The sequence below is a fragment of the Plectropomus leopardus genome, chromosome 6 (assembly GCF_008729295.1).
Source record: "Plectropomus leopardus isolate mb chromosome 6, YSFRI_Pleo_2.0, whole genome shotgun sequence".
Lineage (NCBI taxonomy): Eukaryota > Metazoa > Chordata > Actinopteri > Perciformes > Serranidae > Plectropomus > Plectropomus leopardus.
In genome coordinates, this window is record NC_056468.1 from 10,969,385 (window position 1) to 10,983,865 (window position 14,481).

General features: G+C 44.7%; 1 protein-coding gene across 1 annotated transcript in view; it reads left to right on the forward strand.

Moving 5' to 3' along the window:
* Positions 1–276: 276 nt before the first annotated feature.
* hmcn2 (hemicentin 2) overlaps positions 277–14,481 on the forward strand; it is a 54,234-nt gene continuing 40,029 nt past the window's right edge. The window contains exons 1-19 of the mRNA XM_042487704.1: positions 277–799; positions 2,502–2,572; positions 3,092–3,250; positions 4,088–4,210; positions 7,719–7,890; positions 8,006–8,112; positions 8,201–8,321; positions 8,412–8,675; positions 8,787–8,931; positions 9,364–9,485; positions 9,734–10,006; positions 10,432–10,573; positions 10,886–11,013; positions 11,734–11,847; positions 12,314–12,472; positions 12,559–12,753; positions 13,816–13,911; positions 14,054–14,181; positions 14,280–14,424. Of these exons, the coding sequence (XP_042343638.1) occupies positions 541–799; positions 2,502–2,572; positions 3,092–3,250; positions 4,088–4,210; positions 7,719–7,890; positions 8,006–8,112; positions 8,201–8,321; positions 8,412–8,675; positions 8,787–8,931; positions 9,364–9,485; positions 9,734–10,006; positions 10,432–10,573; positions 10,886–11,013; positions 11,734–11,847; positions 12,314–12,472; positions 12,559–12,753; positions 13,816–13,911; positions 14,054–14,181; positions 14,280–14,424 (2,923 nt within the window). The 5' untranslated portion in view covers positions 277–540. The remainder of the gene's footprint in view (positions 800–2,501; positions 2,573–3,091; positions 3,251–4,087; positions 4,211–7,718; positions 7,891–8,005; positions 8,113–8,200; positions 8,322–8,411; positions 8,676–8,786; positions 8,932–9,363; positions 9,486–9,733; positions 10,007–10,431; positions 10,574–10,885; positions 11,014–11,733; positions 11,848–12,313; positions 12,473–12,558; positions 12,754–13,815; positions 13,912–14,053; positions 14,182–14,279; positions 14,425–14,481) is intronic.

Here is a 14,481-nt window from a genome sequence, read left to right on the forward strand (position 1 = left end):
ATATAAACGATGGCTATTTATAAAAACGAGGCTGTTACTGAGACAATGTTCTCGGCATGTCCAAAATACACTCCGCTGGTAATGCGCGCAAAGCCGTGGAAAACCGCGTCACCAGGGAGAAAATCGAATTGAGTGCAGGATAGGGTTAAAACGTGGAAGTCACAGTGGGGTCGAGGTACACTCACACACACACACACAAAAATCAGGTTGGGTCTCGGGAACCTTTTAATACCCATCTCCGCCCCCGTTTGAAGCGTCAGAGCTCTCCAGGGGCTCTCCAACACAGAGCCAGTCCACACACTCCTCCAAACTTTACGCACGGATGTACTCCTGTGGAAGTATTTTACTCTGGATTTTAATGTGTTTCAGCTGAGCCGTATTGTTCCAGATCTCGTTTCTACCGATTGGAAGCAGTCCCAGACTTTGAATAGCCTTGTGATCTAAACTTTTTTGAAACTTTCTGCAACTTTTTAAATTGTTTTTTTTTTTTTATGTGATTCGCCTCATTCCAGCAGACAGATGCAGTTTATCTAAAAAAAGATGACCGGTGTGTTATTAAAGTGCCTAGTCTTGGCGCTCTGTGTCGGCGCGCACAGGCTCTTGGCAGTCCCCCGGGCTGAGGAGGATGATGGATCCGGTGACAGCGCCTCGACCCTGGCCTTTGTGTTCGATGTTACCGGCTCCATGTACGACGATCTGAAACAGGTGATAGAGGGCGCCTCACGGATCCTGGAGAAGACCCTCAGCCGGAGGACCAGACCCATTAAAAACTTTGTCCTGGTCCCCTTCCATGACCCAGGTACTTTTTACCAAACACACTTTGTTCTTAAAACAGCCATTTACACAATAGCCACCTTTATTTTGAATATTAAATCACGATTCTTAATATATTTGTGAAGTATTGCACAAAATTTAGCTTAATTGAAGCTGTGAAAAAACTGCTAAAATTCTCAGATTGTGTTGCCAGGTCCAGGCAACACAGCTGCCTTCTTTTTTGAAATGTTACAAACTCAGCATGTTGGTTACACAGCCCTTGATTTGGTATTTTTTTGTAACTGCCATCTACATAGTTTTACTTTTAATGATCACAACTGCAACACATCTCAGGACCTGTTGCACATGTTACAGCTGTTTAAGTAGATGTGCATTGGACAGTGGAGCAGCACATTGAAGTCAAATTCAGGAATATGTTGGCTTTTAGAGTGAGGAGTCTGCGGGACAGGTAATGCTCCTCACCTCTGGCATCTGTCCTCTTAATATTGTGAAAGCTGCAGCTTGAAAATAATAGTGCTCTAATGGGGGGAGGGTGTTTGAGCACTGATGAGAAGCATATGCTGTCTGCTCGTGTGTAATTACCCCACTCCCCACCACCACCACCACCATTCACCCAACCCCACCCCTCCCTCACCTCCATCCAAGCCTCCGGAAAACTCTCGGAGCCCCCCAGTTTAGCCAGTCAGGGGGGGATGGTGTGCTCAGGCTGCACTAACACCACACATTTTGTCTGTGTTTAATGTGCCCTGCCCTTGGGGACCTTGTAAACTTCCAAGATTGCAACGAAGCCGTGGTGGCTGACAAAAGAGGCGTGACAGTGCTGTCAGAGTTTCACAGTCCCCTCTCAAGGAGGAGACGAGGACTTGAAAGCATCCGCTGTTGGAAAAATAGATTGCGAATGAGTTAGAAATGTCATCAGCTTGACACACGTCTGCCTGCTCAGTATCATTAGTCTCACAAAGATACTTCAGAATGGTATTTGACAGTCAGGATGGCAAGCACAGACACACAGAAATCATGAGGCTCCACCCTACCTGATAAGATTCTTCTCTGTAATAACTATGAAAGGCTTGTGTTTATAGACAGCAGTGTTCTATAGCAAAAACAATGCGTCCTCTGTGTATTGGTTAATGTTTACTGTTCAGCAAATGGCCCCAAAAGGCATCCAAGTTAGTGTCAGGCCCTGACAGGTTCTTATCCATCACACTGGAGCCTGCTGCTGCTGCTTGAGGAAGTCGCTCTGTAGAAAATGCTGACTACAGCTGCAGAAAATTATTATCGCCATCCGAACTTTGTCCAGATTGAAGCGATTTGTGTGAAACAAAACCTGAGCGTTGTGATTTTGTCAGTGCACCAATCTAACCACTCTTGTGCCGTGTGGTGTGTGTGATTGATATTCATGTCTCGCACAAAAGCTACAGGGCATCACTCTGGTCCTGATAAATTAGACTGTGGTTTATATGGGATTTGATGCTGTGAATGTTTTTTCTCTGTTCACAGAGGCAGACCCGCTGAGAAGGAACAACTAAACCCTTTGTTCTGATGTAGTTGTTTAGTTGAGTTTCAAGAAATATCCAGACAGGTTAAACCAAAGCCCTTATTCTTTTGGGATGAATATATATAGGCAAACTCTATTTTATAGCAGCCAGAGCATCTGCTATTAAGTGGATGTAATTTTGTTCATTTTAAAAGTGTCTGTTGTGATATACGACATTTCCACCTCGCAGATATCGGCCCTGTGTCCATTACCACTGACCCAACGAAGTTCCAGCAGGATCTGCAAGAACTGTTTGTCCAGGTGGGAATCAGAACACATGACATGATTATTCTGTAGGACCCGGGACGGCTGTTTTGTTCCTCACTAATGTGAGCTAAAGTTGTGAAGACTTGTAACTACTTAAAGAGAGTCTATGTAACTTTTACAGAACAAGAGTCACTGTGGCCAGAAAGGAGAATAAAGAGGAAATGCTGTGTAGAGAAGAATCATAAAGTCAACATACTGACTCAGAAGTATCAGTAACACAGCAATATGTGTCTGAATTTTGCTAACAAGACACACTATAAGCACAAGCAGAAGTAAGGCAGTGATATTGATTTGACTAAGATTGTGGGGTTTTTTTGTATTTGCTTTAAGTATTACGTTTTAAATGTTTATGTAATGTTAATCTGTGTCTCTCCTAAATGGGACCCTCTATTCCAGAAGCTTAACTATGGCAGATTGTTTAAGGATAAAATCAGTGTGAATTAAGTTAAAATTAAGATATTTAGAGTTTATTTCTTCCAGCACTATTTGATCGTGTGCGATTCTGTCACACAGGGTGGTGGCGATTGCCCCGAGATGAGCATAGGAGCCATAAAGAAAGCCTTGGAGGTTTCCCTGCCTGGGTCCTTCATCTACGTGTTCACTGATGCCAGAGCCAAAGACTACCGCCTAAAAAGAGATGTTCTGCAGCTGGTGCAGCTCCGGCAATCACAGGTAAAGTCCTTGAAAGTGGACGTGGTTGTGATGATCACAAAGATCAGAGCTGGAGACTTAAATACTGCATTAGTCCAGTGTTGGCACTATATATATATATTATATTCCTCACACATGATGGAGGGTCCTTCTTGATGACGGCAACAAAATGATACAAAAAACATGAATGCAAGCATTTTATCTAACTCTCTCATACTGAACTGAATGTTGCTTAGATGATGCTAGCAGGAAAGCAGTTGAAGGGACAGTTCACCCCAAAATCCAAAAGACATATCCCCCTAACTATAGTGCTATTTATTAATCTAGATTGTTTTGGTGTGAGTTGCCAAGTGATGGAGATATCAGCCCTAGAGTTGTCTGCTTTCTCCTCAATATAATGGAACTACATGGCACTCAGTTTGAGGTGTTTAAAGTGCAAAAACACATTTGAAGAACTCAACAGGAATGTCTCTTTCCAGCAATCATGACCCCGTTATTCAAAATAATCCACCTTGATGTGAGCAGTTCCATGTAAGAACCTTTAAATCTAAAGGTTTAAATAAAAAAGCCTGGGCCCACAGAGTTTTGAGTATCTTTGCATTAATCACACTCTGTAACAGGAATAAAAGGAATACCGTGGCATGCTGTGAAAGATCTACATTCCAATGAAGTTCCCCCGACGCCTGGCGGAGCAAGGGGAAAGTCTCTTCAAAGTTACTCTAGTCTCAGCCTCTACGTGAAGCATGACAATGAGCATTAGCGTCACTTTGGAGCCAAGTGAAAAGCGAGTCGGTAGAAAGCAAACACTGAACAGTAGTAATCCTCTTAACTCTTCCTGCCCCCTCCTTTCGTTCCCAGGTGGTATTTGTGCTGACCGGGGACTGCGGGGACCGCTCTCAGCCCGGCTACAGGGCGTACGAGGAGATCGCTGCCACCTCCTCTGGACAAATCTTTCATCTAGACAAGCAGCAGGTCAATGAGGTGAGAGTATGAGAGAGTGCATGGCACTGCAGTCACCAAAGCCTTATTAAACCCATATATACACAATAAATTATTTATTAAAGTAAAATTCAGCCCTGTTGTATCACCTAATAATGGAGAACTGCAGGAGAGAAACACACCGTATTTGACCCACTGATGTAATAATGGTGATTTCATTTAGTGTAATCAAATGATTCTGATGCTGATATTAAACTTCCTGTTCATATGATACGGGTGAGCGACTCTTTTATATCGGAAGCAGCATGTAACAGAAGCCCTGTCTAAGAAGCCAAAGACAGCAGGGCTCACTTCCCCGGCAGACGTAAAAGAAGCCAGAGTTTCCTCTGGAAGAGACACTGGTATCCTGCATGTCAACACAGGAGATGGCTGGGCAGCGTTGAGCCGGAGCCAACGGCCCTGCACACTGGTGGCCCACTGAACCCCTGAACTCTGATGTGTTTGTGCGCGTGGGTCTGTTTCCTGTCAAGTCACGATTGCATGTAGCTAAACATACAATGGCTGTGTGTGGGGCAGCTCAGTTCATTATCACTCCATAATCCTGCCAGCTGTCTAAGGAGTGTTTGAATGTGATTTCTGGGTTGCGATATTAAGGGAATAAGAGACCAAATTCACTCTAGCCCTCACACCTCAACCCCAGATGGCTTTGTGCTGAAGTAGCCTAAAGTATTTTGACATGTTCTTAGTGTACTGTTACATGTAAACACGTGCATACTTATGAACACATTTTTCTTGGACCCACACTGAATTACTGCTCGTCAGTCGTTTTTTTAGACCTGTGTGATTATAGCTCTTGGGTGGCATGCTTTTACCGAATTAATGCAAATCCCTTAATCCTGAAAACCTCAAAAGTACTACAAATGTAACCAAAATATTCTCCCTTAATAGCAGTTTAATAAAGTGCGGCCGAATCAAAATATACAAAATCTTTTTGCGGTCTCTGGGGGGAAGAGTGGAGAGAAAACAGACTGCTTATTTTACTCTCTAATCCCAGGATATGATCTGTCACGGCTTCCCTCCTTCCAACACAGCTGCCCCAGTGGAGTTGGCTCCAAGTGCTTAAACAACAGCTCATTGTCAGCTGTACGTATCACGCTCTTTACGCTCTTTTAAACTGGACCACTTATGATCAATGATAGGATCCGCTACCAAGAGCAAGAAAGCCCTGCTAGTAATGTGTTGCCAAACTGGGACCATGATCTGTGCTCCTCGTGGTGATGATGCCATCCTTAGTCATCCGTAGCCTGAAGCGCTAAATGAAAATGAGGGCTGTGATGTTTGAGCCTCCACATGTCCACTGTGATATCTGCTTAAGACAGAAACAGGATTTTAAATATGCATGTAATGTAGATGTGGTATTGCAGCGTAGGATATGGCCGGTTGTTATGTGTTTCTACCCAGCAAGCTGCACACACACTCAACTCAAGTGCCTTGAAGAGTCATTTATAACATTGCCCTTATGGTTTCCTCATTACGTGGATGCAGTAGTGAGTTAAGGGGCTGGTAATTGTTGTCAGACATAAGTGAAACCCAGGTAACATTTATCCTCGTCTTCTTGAGTGCGCCAAATAAAGGCACCGTTTATGTCGCTGCCTCTCAAATACAGGCCACTTGTGGCAGGCAAAGCCTTGGCAGGTGTGTAGAAACTCCTACTGAGAAGGAACGGGGGTCCATCTGGGACTGATTCGCTCTAATAGCTTTGATTTGTAGCGAGACATCTTCCTACAAATGTCAGCAGTTGTGGTGTTTAAGCCTGGGTAAGGACTAAGCTGACCCCTCCCCGCCGGGAGGTCTGGAGTCAAACTGTTGTGCTTAACCACTGCGAGGCCATGTTTGTCTTTAGCAGGTAATGCACCTGGACGAGTATGGGGAATACAGAATCACCCCAGCCTTAGCTAACCCTTCTTCTGTGGCCCATCTGTCATGCTTCTAAGAATAGCAGAGGGGGGTCCTTCCTGTAACAGCCCTGTAAGCCCGTTCAACTGAGACACGCCGGATGAGGTTTCACAGGACTTAAGATCCTCCGCATTCCCAGTGGTTGAGACAGGGAGTGGCCGCAGGACTCAGCGTGCTCCTCCAGACCTACCATGGCCCCGGAAAGCAAGCCGCCCCATCTTTGCACTCCACTTCCTTTTATCTGAGTAATGCCCACTCCTCTCCGCTCTCTTGCATAAGAAATAGACACTGTCCTGGGGCAGATGTAGGTCACTTCTTCGCCGTTTTCTGCTCTGCTGGTGATGGCTACACATGTGGCAGACATTACAGCTGTTTCCAGTTGTAAAACGAGCCAGAGGAACCAGCTGCCGTCAGTACCCAGTGGACGCGATAGACAAAAAGCGGAGGAGGCCTTGATAATTAAATTATCAAAGGCTTTTTCTTGTTTCACTTTTTTCACTCGTTTTCGTGAATGTCTCAGAATGTGTTGCCGTTGGCACCGTCTCCAAGAGCCCCGCTGGAGAAATGTTTTCAGTTTGTTTCATTACAGACACAGCTCAGCCATAATGCCTCTCCATATGAGGTCAAAACAAATACTAGACAGCAGTTGCTTGTTAAGTAATGGGAAGATGGAAGACGTTTGGTCTGTTGTGGCCACTGAAATGAGACTGTGAAATATCAGTGGGGTTTTCTGCTTCTGTTTTCATTTTAGAGAAAACAAAAGAAAAGTGTCCCCAGTACCATGATAATGATTTTTAAGGTCAAGCACCTGTCAAAACTGAAATTCCACACTGTGAGATATTTCTCTGAAGAGTCTCTGAGACATGATAGTCTAAGTAATTATTGTTTTTGCCATTAAATGTAATCAAACTGTCCACCATTATTTCTGACTTAGCGTAATCTTTGCTCTGAGTGCTGGATGACTCATTTAAGAAGTGAGCTCCTGCAATCCTAATGTGTCGCAGTCTGACCTCATCTGGCTTCTTAAGCTTAACTGGTTCAACAGAAAAGTGGGAAACTGCCAGGCATTTCTGTCCGTAAACGATCCTGCACATTAGTCAGGCTGATACTGTGGAGTATACAGTTAAAATGTATTTCTTAAACAAAGGCACCACTGCTTTCTATTCCGAGGAACAAACCTCATGATTCATGAAAGCTGTGTTGCAGGAGGGGGACTGCTGCCTGACAGACTTCAACTGTGAGAGACGCTCCTCTGGGAATACATGCTTGAGAGTGCAGAAAACTGTATGTTATCAGTTTGACAGTTGAGCTGTTTCACTTTTCCTTTGTTTAGGCAAAATCCCTCTGAGGAATACTTTTGCGATGAAAGAATAGTCCGGAGACAAAGAGCAGCCTGCTGCGCTTTTCTTGCAGGGAAAGGGTTTATGGGGGCTTTCAGGGAAAGGCCACAACTGTGTCCTTCCTGTCCTCATGCTGTTTTTCTAAGTTGAGAAAGGATCTTTGACAGTTTGCGTTTGACACGTCCCAGCCTTGTCCACTGACGAATGTGTCACCATCAGTGTGACATGTTGCTCTGTTTTTCTCCTCCTGCCAGGTTTTAAAGTGGGTAGAGGAGACAGTTCAAGCCATGAAGGTCCACCTGCTGTCCTCCAACCACGACAGCGCTCAGGAGAACAAATGGGAAGTGCCCTTTGACCCCAGCCTTCGAGAGGTCACCGTGTCACTCAGTGGACCAGCACCGCAAATCGAGCTCAGCGATCCTTTCGGTACACAACACATTAATATTGTTTTCTTTCCTGCCATGTCAATTAATGATATTTTCTGTGCCCCAAACAAGCAAAGACATATTTTCTTTGAATATATCCTGTCCTTGTGTACTAGGTCGTGTAGTTGGAGTTGAGCAGGGCCTGAAAGAGCTGTTGAACATTCCCAACTCCGCCCGTGTCGTCAACCTGAAGTTTCCCAGACCTGGGGCTTGGAAACTGAAGGTACTGCTCTGGTGAATAATCCATGAATATGTTTCTTTGACTGTTCCATTCAATGGGCTAATTGAATAGTAATGGTTTCTTTCTAAAGGTGAGCTGCAGTGGGCGCCACACTCTGAGGGTCACAGGAGTCAGCAATCTAGACTTTCGGGCCGGCTTTTCCAGTATACCTGTTTCAGAGTTCAACCAAACCAGAGAGAGGCCAATAAAAGGTGCCACAAAATGTCCCTGTTTGCTTTGTGTCCTATTTGACTGAGAACATGTGCAGATGATGACTTCATTGTCTCTTTTTCCTCTCTCAGGACTTCCAGCCCATGTTTTGCTGAAATGTACAGGCCTCAAGCCTCCAGGTCAGCTCAGCCATGTAGAGCTTGTGTCAGGCTCAGGCCGCTCCTTACGCACGATCCCCGCGCCTCTGCCCTCTGACCTTGGCCAGCAAGGACTGTGGAGTCTCCCGGAGATCCGCACCCCCTCCCAGAGCTTCTTCATCAAGGTGACGGGTAAAGACGAGGAGGGGTACCGCTTCCAGAGGCTGTCCAGTGTCTCCTACACCAACATCGTTCCAGGCAAGACGGCCCTGTTCCTTGCCAGACGCATTTAACAAAGCCACTCCAGTGTCTCTCACACCTCATAAATCTCTCTGTTGACCTTTAATCTTTGTTTGCTCCCTTGTGTAGATCCCCCAGCTGTGAGCATGCCTGATGTGGTGAAGGGCTTCTACATGCAGCCTGCTGTGATCGCCTGCTCGGTGGAGAGTGACGTCCCCTACAGGCTAAGATTCACCAGGAGTGGGATTGCACTGGGAGAGGAGAAGTTCTTTCAGTGAGTCGCTCAGCACTTTGTAACATTTGGCTTGCCTTCCTGCAGATGCTGCAGCTTAATTCGCCCATTACCTGCTGTAAAATACACTAATTAGGTCACTCACTACTCTTACCAGTGAGCATGTCTGTAAAGCATTAGTGCTGCTTGACTGATGAGATTTATTGGCTCCTCTGTCAGGAAACATGTATACAGTCAATTTTGTGCACATTACATATTCGATTGTGTCATCTTGAAAAATTAACAAAGCGTCTATTCTCTCTCTGTGTTGACGCTCTGCTTTGAATTACATTCATGAAGTGAAGCTGAGTTGTGGTGAAAACTATTCCCAGTGTGTATGTTTGTGCCAGAGATGATAATTGAATGTGACGTAAAATGGGATCTTGTTGCTATTGTCATATTACAGTGAATGAACCAAGCGTGTTTTTGTTGCAGGAATTCTGCAATAGCATCATGGGAGATTGCCCATGCTTCAGCTGAGGATGAAGGCCTGTATGAGTGCATAGCGCAGAGCAGTGCAGGACAGGGACGTGCCTTAACACAGTTGACTGTTAGAGGTATGTCACACACGCGTACAACAATGCAAGCACACACACCTCCTCAGCCATCTTGGCTGCTTTCGTCTCAGTCACAGCAAGGCTTTGAAATGACTTCCAGACATTTTTTATCTCATGGCTGAAACATCAACATGATACAAAGCATGCCAGCACAAACATTTGTATTAAAGAGTAAACTATTTCTGCACTGTTTGTTCACCGCTGATAACACCAGTTTGATGTTTTGGTTGCATTTCCACAAAAACAAGAGCCTCCTCCTGTCCTGAAGCCGGCAGTGAATGTGACTTCCTCCGTGGGAGGAGTGGCTGTGCTGTCCTGCCAGGTGGAAGGCTCCATGCGCCACAACTTGACCTGGTACCGAGCGGGTCGTACCATCCGGGCCCACGCTGGGAGGGTGAAGCTGCTGTCTGACTCTTCCCTGCAGATCAGCGGGGTGCGGACTCAGGATGCTGGGGAGTACCACTGTGTGGCGACCAACGCTCACGGAGACAGCAGAATCAAAGTGTGGCTTCTCGTCCCAGGTACGCTAGAACAATACCTTGTGGGTCATCTGCTTAAACACTTAACACACTGGGGGCCTCCTGGCTCCTCTTTGGCCTCCGTCATCTGTTTTCCATTATTGGCTTAACCCCCTCGCAGATTGAGCCACTTCCTCGTCAGAAAATGTTCCTCATCAGCCAGAATTGATGCATGTTGAAAAGTGTGGCTCCAGCTGTGGGTGCATGCTCAGATGTTTGTAGTGAATTTCAAAAATAACCATATAAATGTGAAACTTCTGTTCCAATGATGTCAGACATGGTATGTGCTTGTAATTGCATTGCAGACCACATCATCAGGAGTTTACTGTTGTTAAACTTGTGATAAGGAAGTTATAAATGACATCATGGAACAATGAAAAGGCACTGAGTCATCCTCAGCATTTGTTTTTGTTTGACTCCAATTGTAGAGGCTCCTTCTGTGGTAGTCCACCCCCAAGACCGGGCCTTCTCTCGAGGGGACGAGATCCGCCTCGTCTGCTCGGCGACCGGTACCCCCCCTCCCCAGCTCTTCTGGAGTCATGGAAACATGTTCCTCACTAATCGGCCGAGGTAAGGGAACTCTCAGCCCACTCAACACCTCCGGCACAGAGGACTCTAAGAGTCATTACATTCCACTTTAACGACATGCGCGATTGCCACATCTTGTTTGCATCACTTTGGAGATTTACATCTACTGATGTAAAATCTTTTTTCCAAACCACAAGTACTTAATATGCCTGTGTAAAATACATATTCAAAGAAAAATTTCTCTCAAGATACCCAAGAATAGCAGAAAGGGTTAGAGATGAATTGCCAATTTACATCTGCACATGCAATCAGTAAGAGTCAGCAGACATGAATTCTGTCGATTGCGTGATACAGGCTGAGTCTCCACCAACATGGAGTTCTGACCATTAGAGGGGCCCTACCAGAGGATGCTGGGAACTACACATGTTTGGCCACCAATGAGGCTGGGAGTGCCTCTCAGTCTGTGGCACTTACATATGCAGGTAAGTCAAGATGTTGAACATGCGTATGTGGAGACATGCTGTTGATGAAATTATCCTTTTTACCAATTGGATTCTCGTTCATTTTTGAAACTAAAATCTGAATAATCTTTGTTAGCATTAATTTTCAAACTTCAACTAAAACAATACTTCTTTATCTGTGTTGTTGACTATTCTTCAGGAAAAATTCGTGCTGAATCAGTCTGTGAATGATATCAAGTGTGAGTTGTGCACCAGCCCTGAGTAGATTACAGGCGAGCGTGGCCACATGCTGCCCTGTCTTACACAATAGGATATTTCTCTCCTTGTTTGTGTGAGCGCTGACAGTTGTGAGCCTGAAGTTTCAGTCAAGGCATGTCAGTTAGTGGTTGACAGAAACCTCAATACTGATGGACTGTGGCAGCCTCTTCCTGGGGCGTGCTGGTGTTATACACACTTTTGTCTCTGAATGTCATTTTTAACAACATTGATCTGTCAAGGCAGCGAGAGCTTTGTAAGATAGATCAGCTCATCCTTTCAGCTCGGTTGTCTGAATCTATCCCTGCTATGTTGAGATAGAATTAGTGTGAAATGTAGGCTTAGTTTTTATATTTGCCTCTGCAGCTTTTATTCATCTAAGCCAACATTACTATTATTTTTAAATCTGGTAAAATGCTATAATATGAAAAATCTTTAAGAATGCACAATCAAACTGCTTCATAAGCTTTCTTCTTCATCCTTCAGAGGTGCCTAAGATAACAGTGGCACAGCAGGTCGTACTTGTATCTGTTGGTGGTGATGTGACTCTGGGGTGTCAAGCCACAGGCATCCCCCCTCCTCTGGTCCACTGGTTCAAAGGTGAGTTGAGGTCAAAAACAGTGTGTACTTTAGGTACTATTGGTTGCTAACATTGAGTTATAATGTATTTGTTGTACGTGTCCATGTATATTAATGTTTAGATCTCCAGTGCGAATTGCTATGTAATATGTCACCACCTGCTTATTGTTAAAATGTCAATCAGACCATGTAAATCTTTGGACTTTTAACTTTGCCTTTTTAAAAATGGGCTTGTTTTGTCTCTTATTAATGAATCTAAATTATTATTATTTATTCATTTTTATTTTTTTAAATTACTCGCACCATGGACTTAGAGGGTGGTTGTGGAGGGCTTGTGGGTAGAGGAAAGTGGGCATAATTGTATAATGAACTATCATCTATCTGTCTCTGTAAAAATAAATAAAATACATACATTAAAAAAACGGTGTGTAAATAAAAGCGACTGCCTAGCAAGAAAGCAATGGACTGGTTCTCTGTGTGTTTCCAGGTGACCTTGAGGTGGGCTCTGCTCCTTTCGTTGAACAAGATGTACACCGCGGGACCCTGCACATTCAAGGGGTACAAGAGGTTGACGCCGGTCAATACAGCTGCGTAGCCAGCAGCTCTGCTGGAACGTCTGCTGGCACTGTCAGTCTGGAGGTTGGAGGTGAGACCACACTTTGGTGTTCCACATTAAGCTTATTTTTTCTCTCAAGATTTACACAAAGGAAAAATTCATTCTTGCCTTCACAGCGGGCCCATTGTTCTCAGAGGCACCGGTTGACGTGACAGCTAGCGTAGGGGAGAACATCACCCTCCCCTGCATCGCCCGAGGTTTCCCACAGCCGGCGGTGACCTGGCGCAGACAGGATGGCAGGCAGATTCTTACAAGGACAGACAGCCACAGTAAAACAATGCAGCTGGAGAGCGGACATCTTCTAATCCAGAGTGAGTTATCCCTGAAACACTATCACAGCAAAGAGCTTTGGTCTGCAGTGCAGGCTAATGCCGCCTCATGGTGGCCTTGCACTGACTGGCATGACTGACATTTTCTGAGTGATTATATATAGAAGAGGTGCAGCCTTTCATATTAAATTCAGCCTTTCTTACAAGAGGGGGGTAACAAGATGTCATTGCCATCGGTTAAGTTACAGTATGTAGGTGACTCTCAAAACATTAAGCATCCACCCTGCTTCTGGTCCGTGAAAGACTAACTTTAAAAAAAGTGGCCCATCACTTGAATTCGGCAAGTGTTGGTGTCCTTCTGTCCAAGTACTTTTTCTGCCTTCCCATCAGGGCAATATCAATTTAAATTATGAACTCTGGAGGTATTTTAGCCTACATTATGACTGATTTGGGCCACTCAAACCACTTCGTGCTCCCGAGTCTAAATGTTTATAGTGTGTGTACTGCTATATTAGAAAGGAATGGACATATTTGAATGGGCTGTTCCTGTCATTGTTTCCAGTTGTGGCTGCCATCTCACCTAATTAGCTCAACCTATTGCAGATGGCTTTATTTATTTATTTATTTATTTTACCTGTCATTGTTTTAGAAAATTAGTCTATCCATACTATGTCACACACAAACTTCTCCGCCCCTCGTCCCTTCTGCTCCTCACTTTTTTGCTTTAATGCGTAATGTCTTGTCATCACCCATTCAAACATGGGCCTGACTATCTAAACACAAGAAGTGAATCATATGTTGATGTTCCAACATGTGATCTCCAGAGGATTTACCGAGCGGTAGATGTGTGTCAGCAGGCTGGCAGCTGAGGCAAGCCCATTAATCCCATTCTTTTCTATTTTTAACTCTTAATTACAGCACAGTCAACCCAATAATACCACTTGTTTTTGAGTAGAGTACTTAACTGCTATTAACATGGACTTTTTTTCTAGATAAGTAGTTTTCTTTCTCAGTAAGTGTAGAGATGCTGCTTGTCTCTGATGTATAGATTGGACTGTGTTTCTATTTTTGCTCAGTGCTGGTTTACTCTGTGTTTGGCTACAGGTGTCTGGCTGGATGATGAAGGGCTGTACATCTGCGAGGCCAAGAACCAGTTTGGAGCCATTAAATCAGAGGCCAGAGTTAGTGTCACTGGACTGGGTAGGCTTTTTTAAGCTCTCTTATCTCTCTGCACCACCATATTTTAGAAACAATGGCAGCAACTCCAAATCTGACTGTGGCCTTAAAATACCCACATTTTCCTGCGGTTGTTTAGTATTTATGTTGCTTCCTTTTCCTGCAGAGCCCCCTCTCTTGGCCCAAGGTGCCCCACTGGTCACCACTGGCATCGGTCAGTCCCTGAGTATCCCTTGCATGCTGCTGGATGGAATACCTCTTCCAGAAAGACACTGGTCCCAAAATGGAAAACCTGTAAGACTGAGTAGTATTTAACTTTTAAATATGTGCAGTACCTCAAACAGACAGTCGTTATGTTCCTTTGTGACAGCAGCCATTTCTCCTTTGCACAGGTTCAGTTGAATGGGAGGATGTTTGTGAGGAGTGATGGCAGTTTGTATATTGAAAGAGCCGTCACAGAGGATGCTGGGACATATGTCTGCACCGCGGTGAATGTAGCAGGCTCCATGAACATCACAGTCAGCCTGGAGGTCCATGGTAAGTTCAGGGATCTGTCAGCCATTCTGACATCTTATTTGCTGTCTTGCCAAGAGT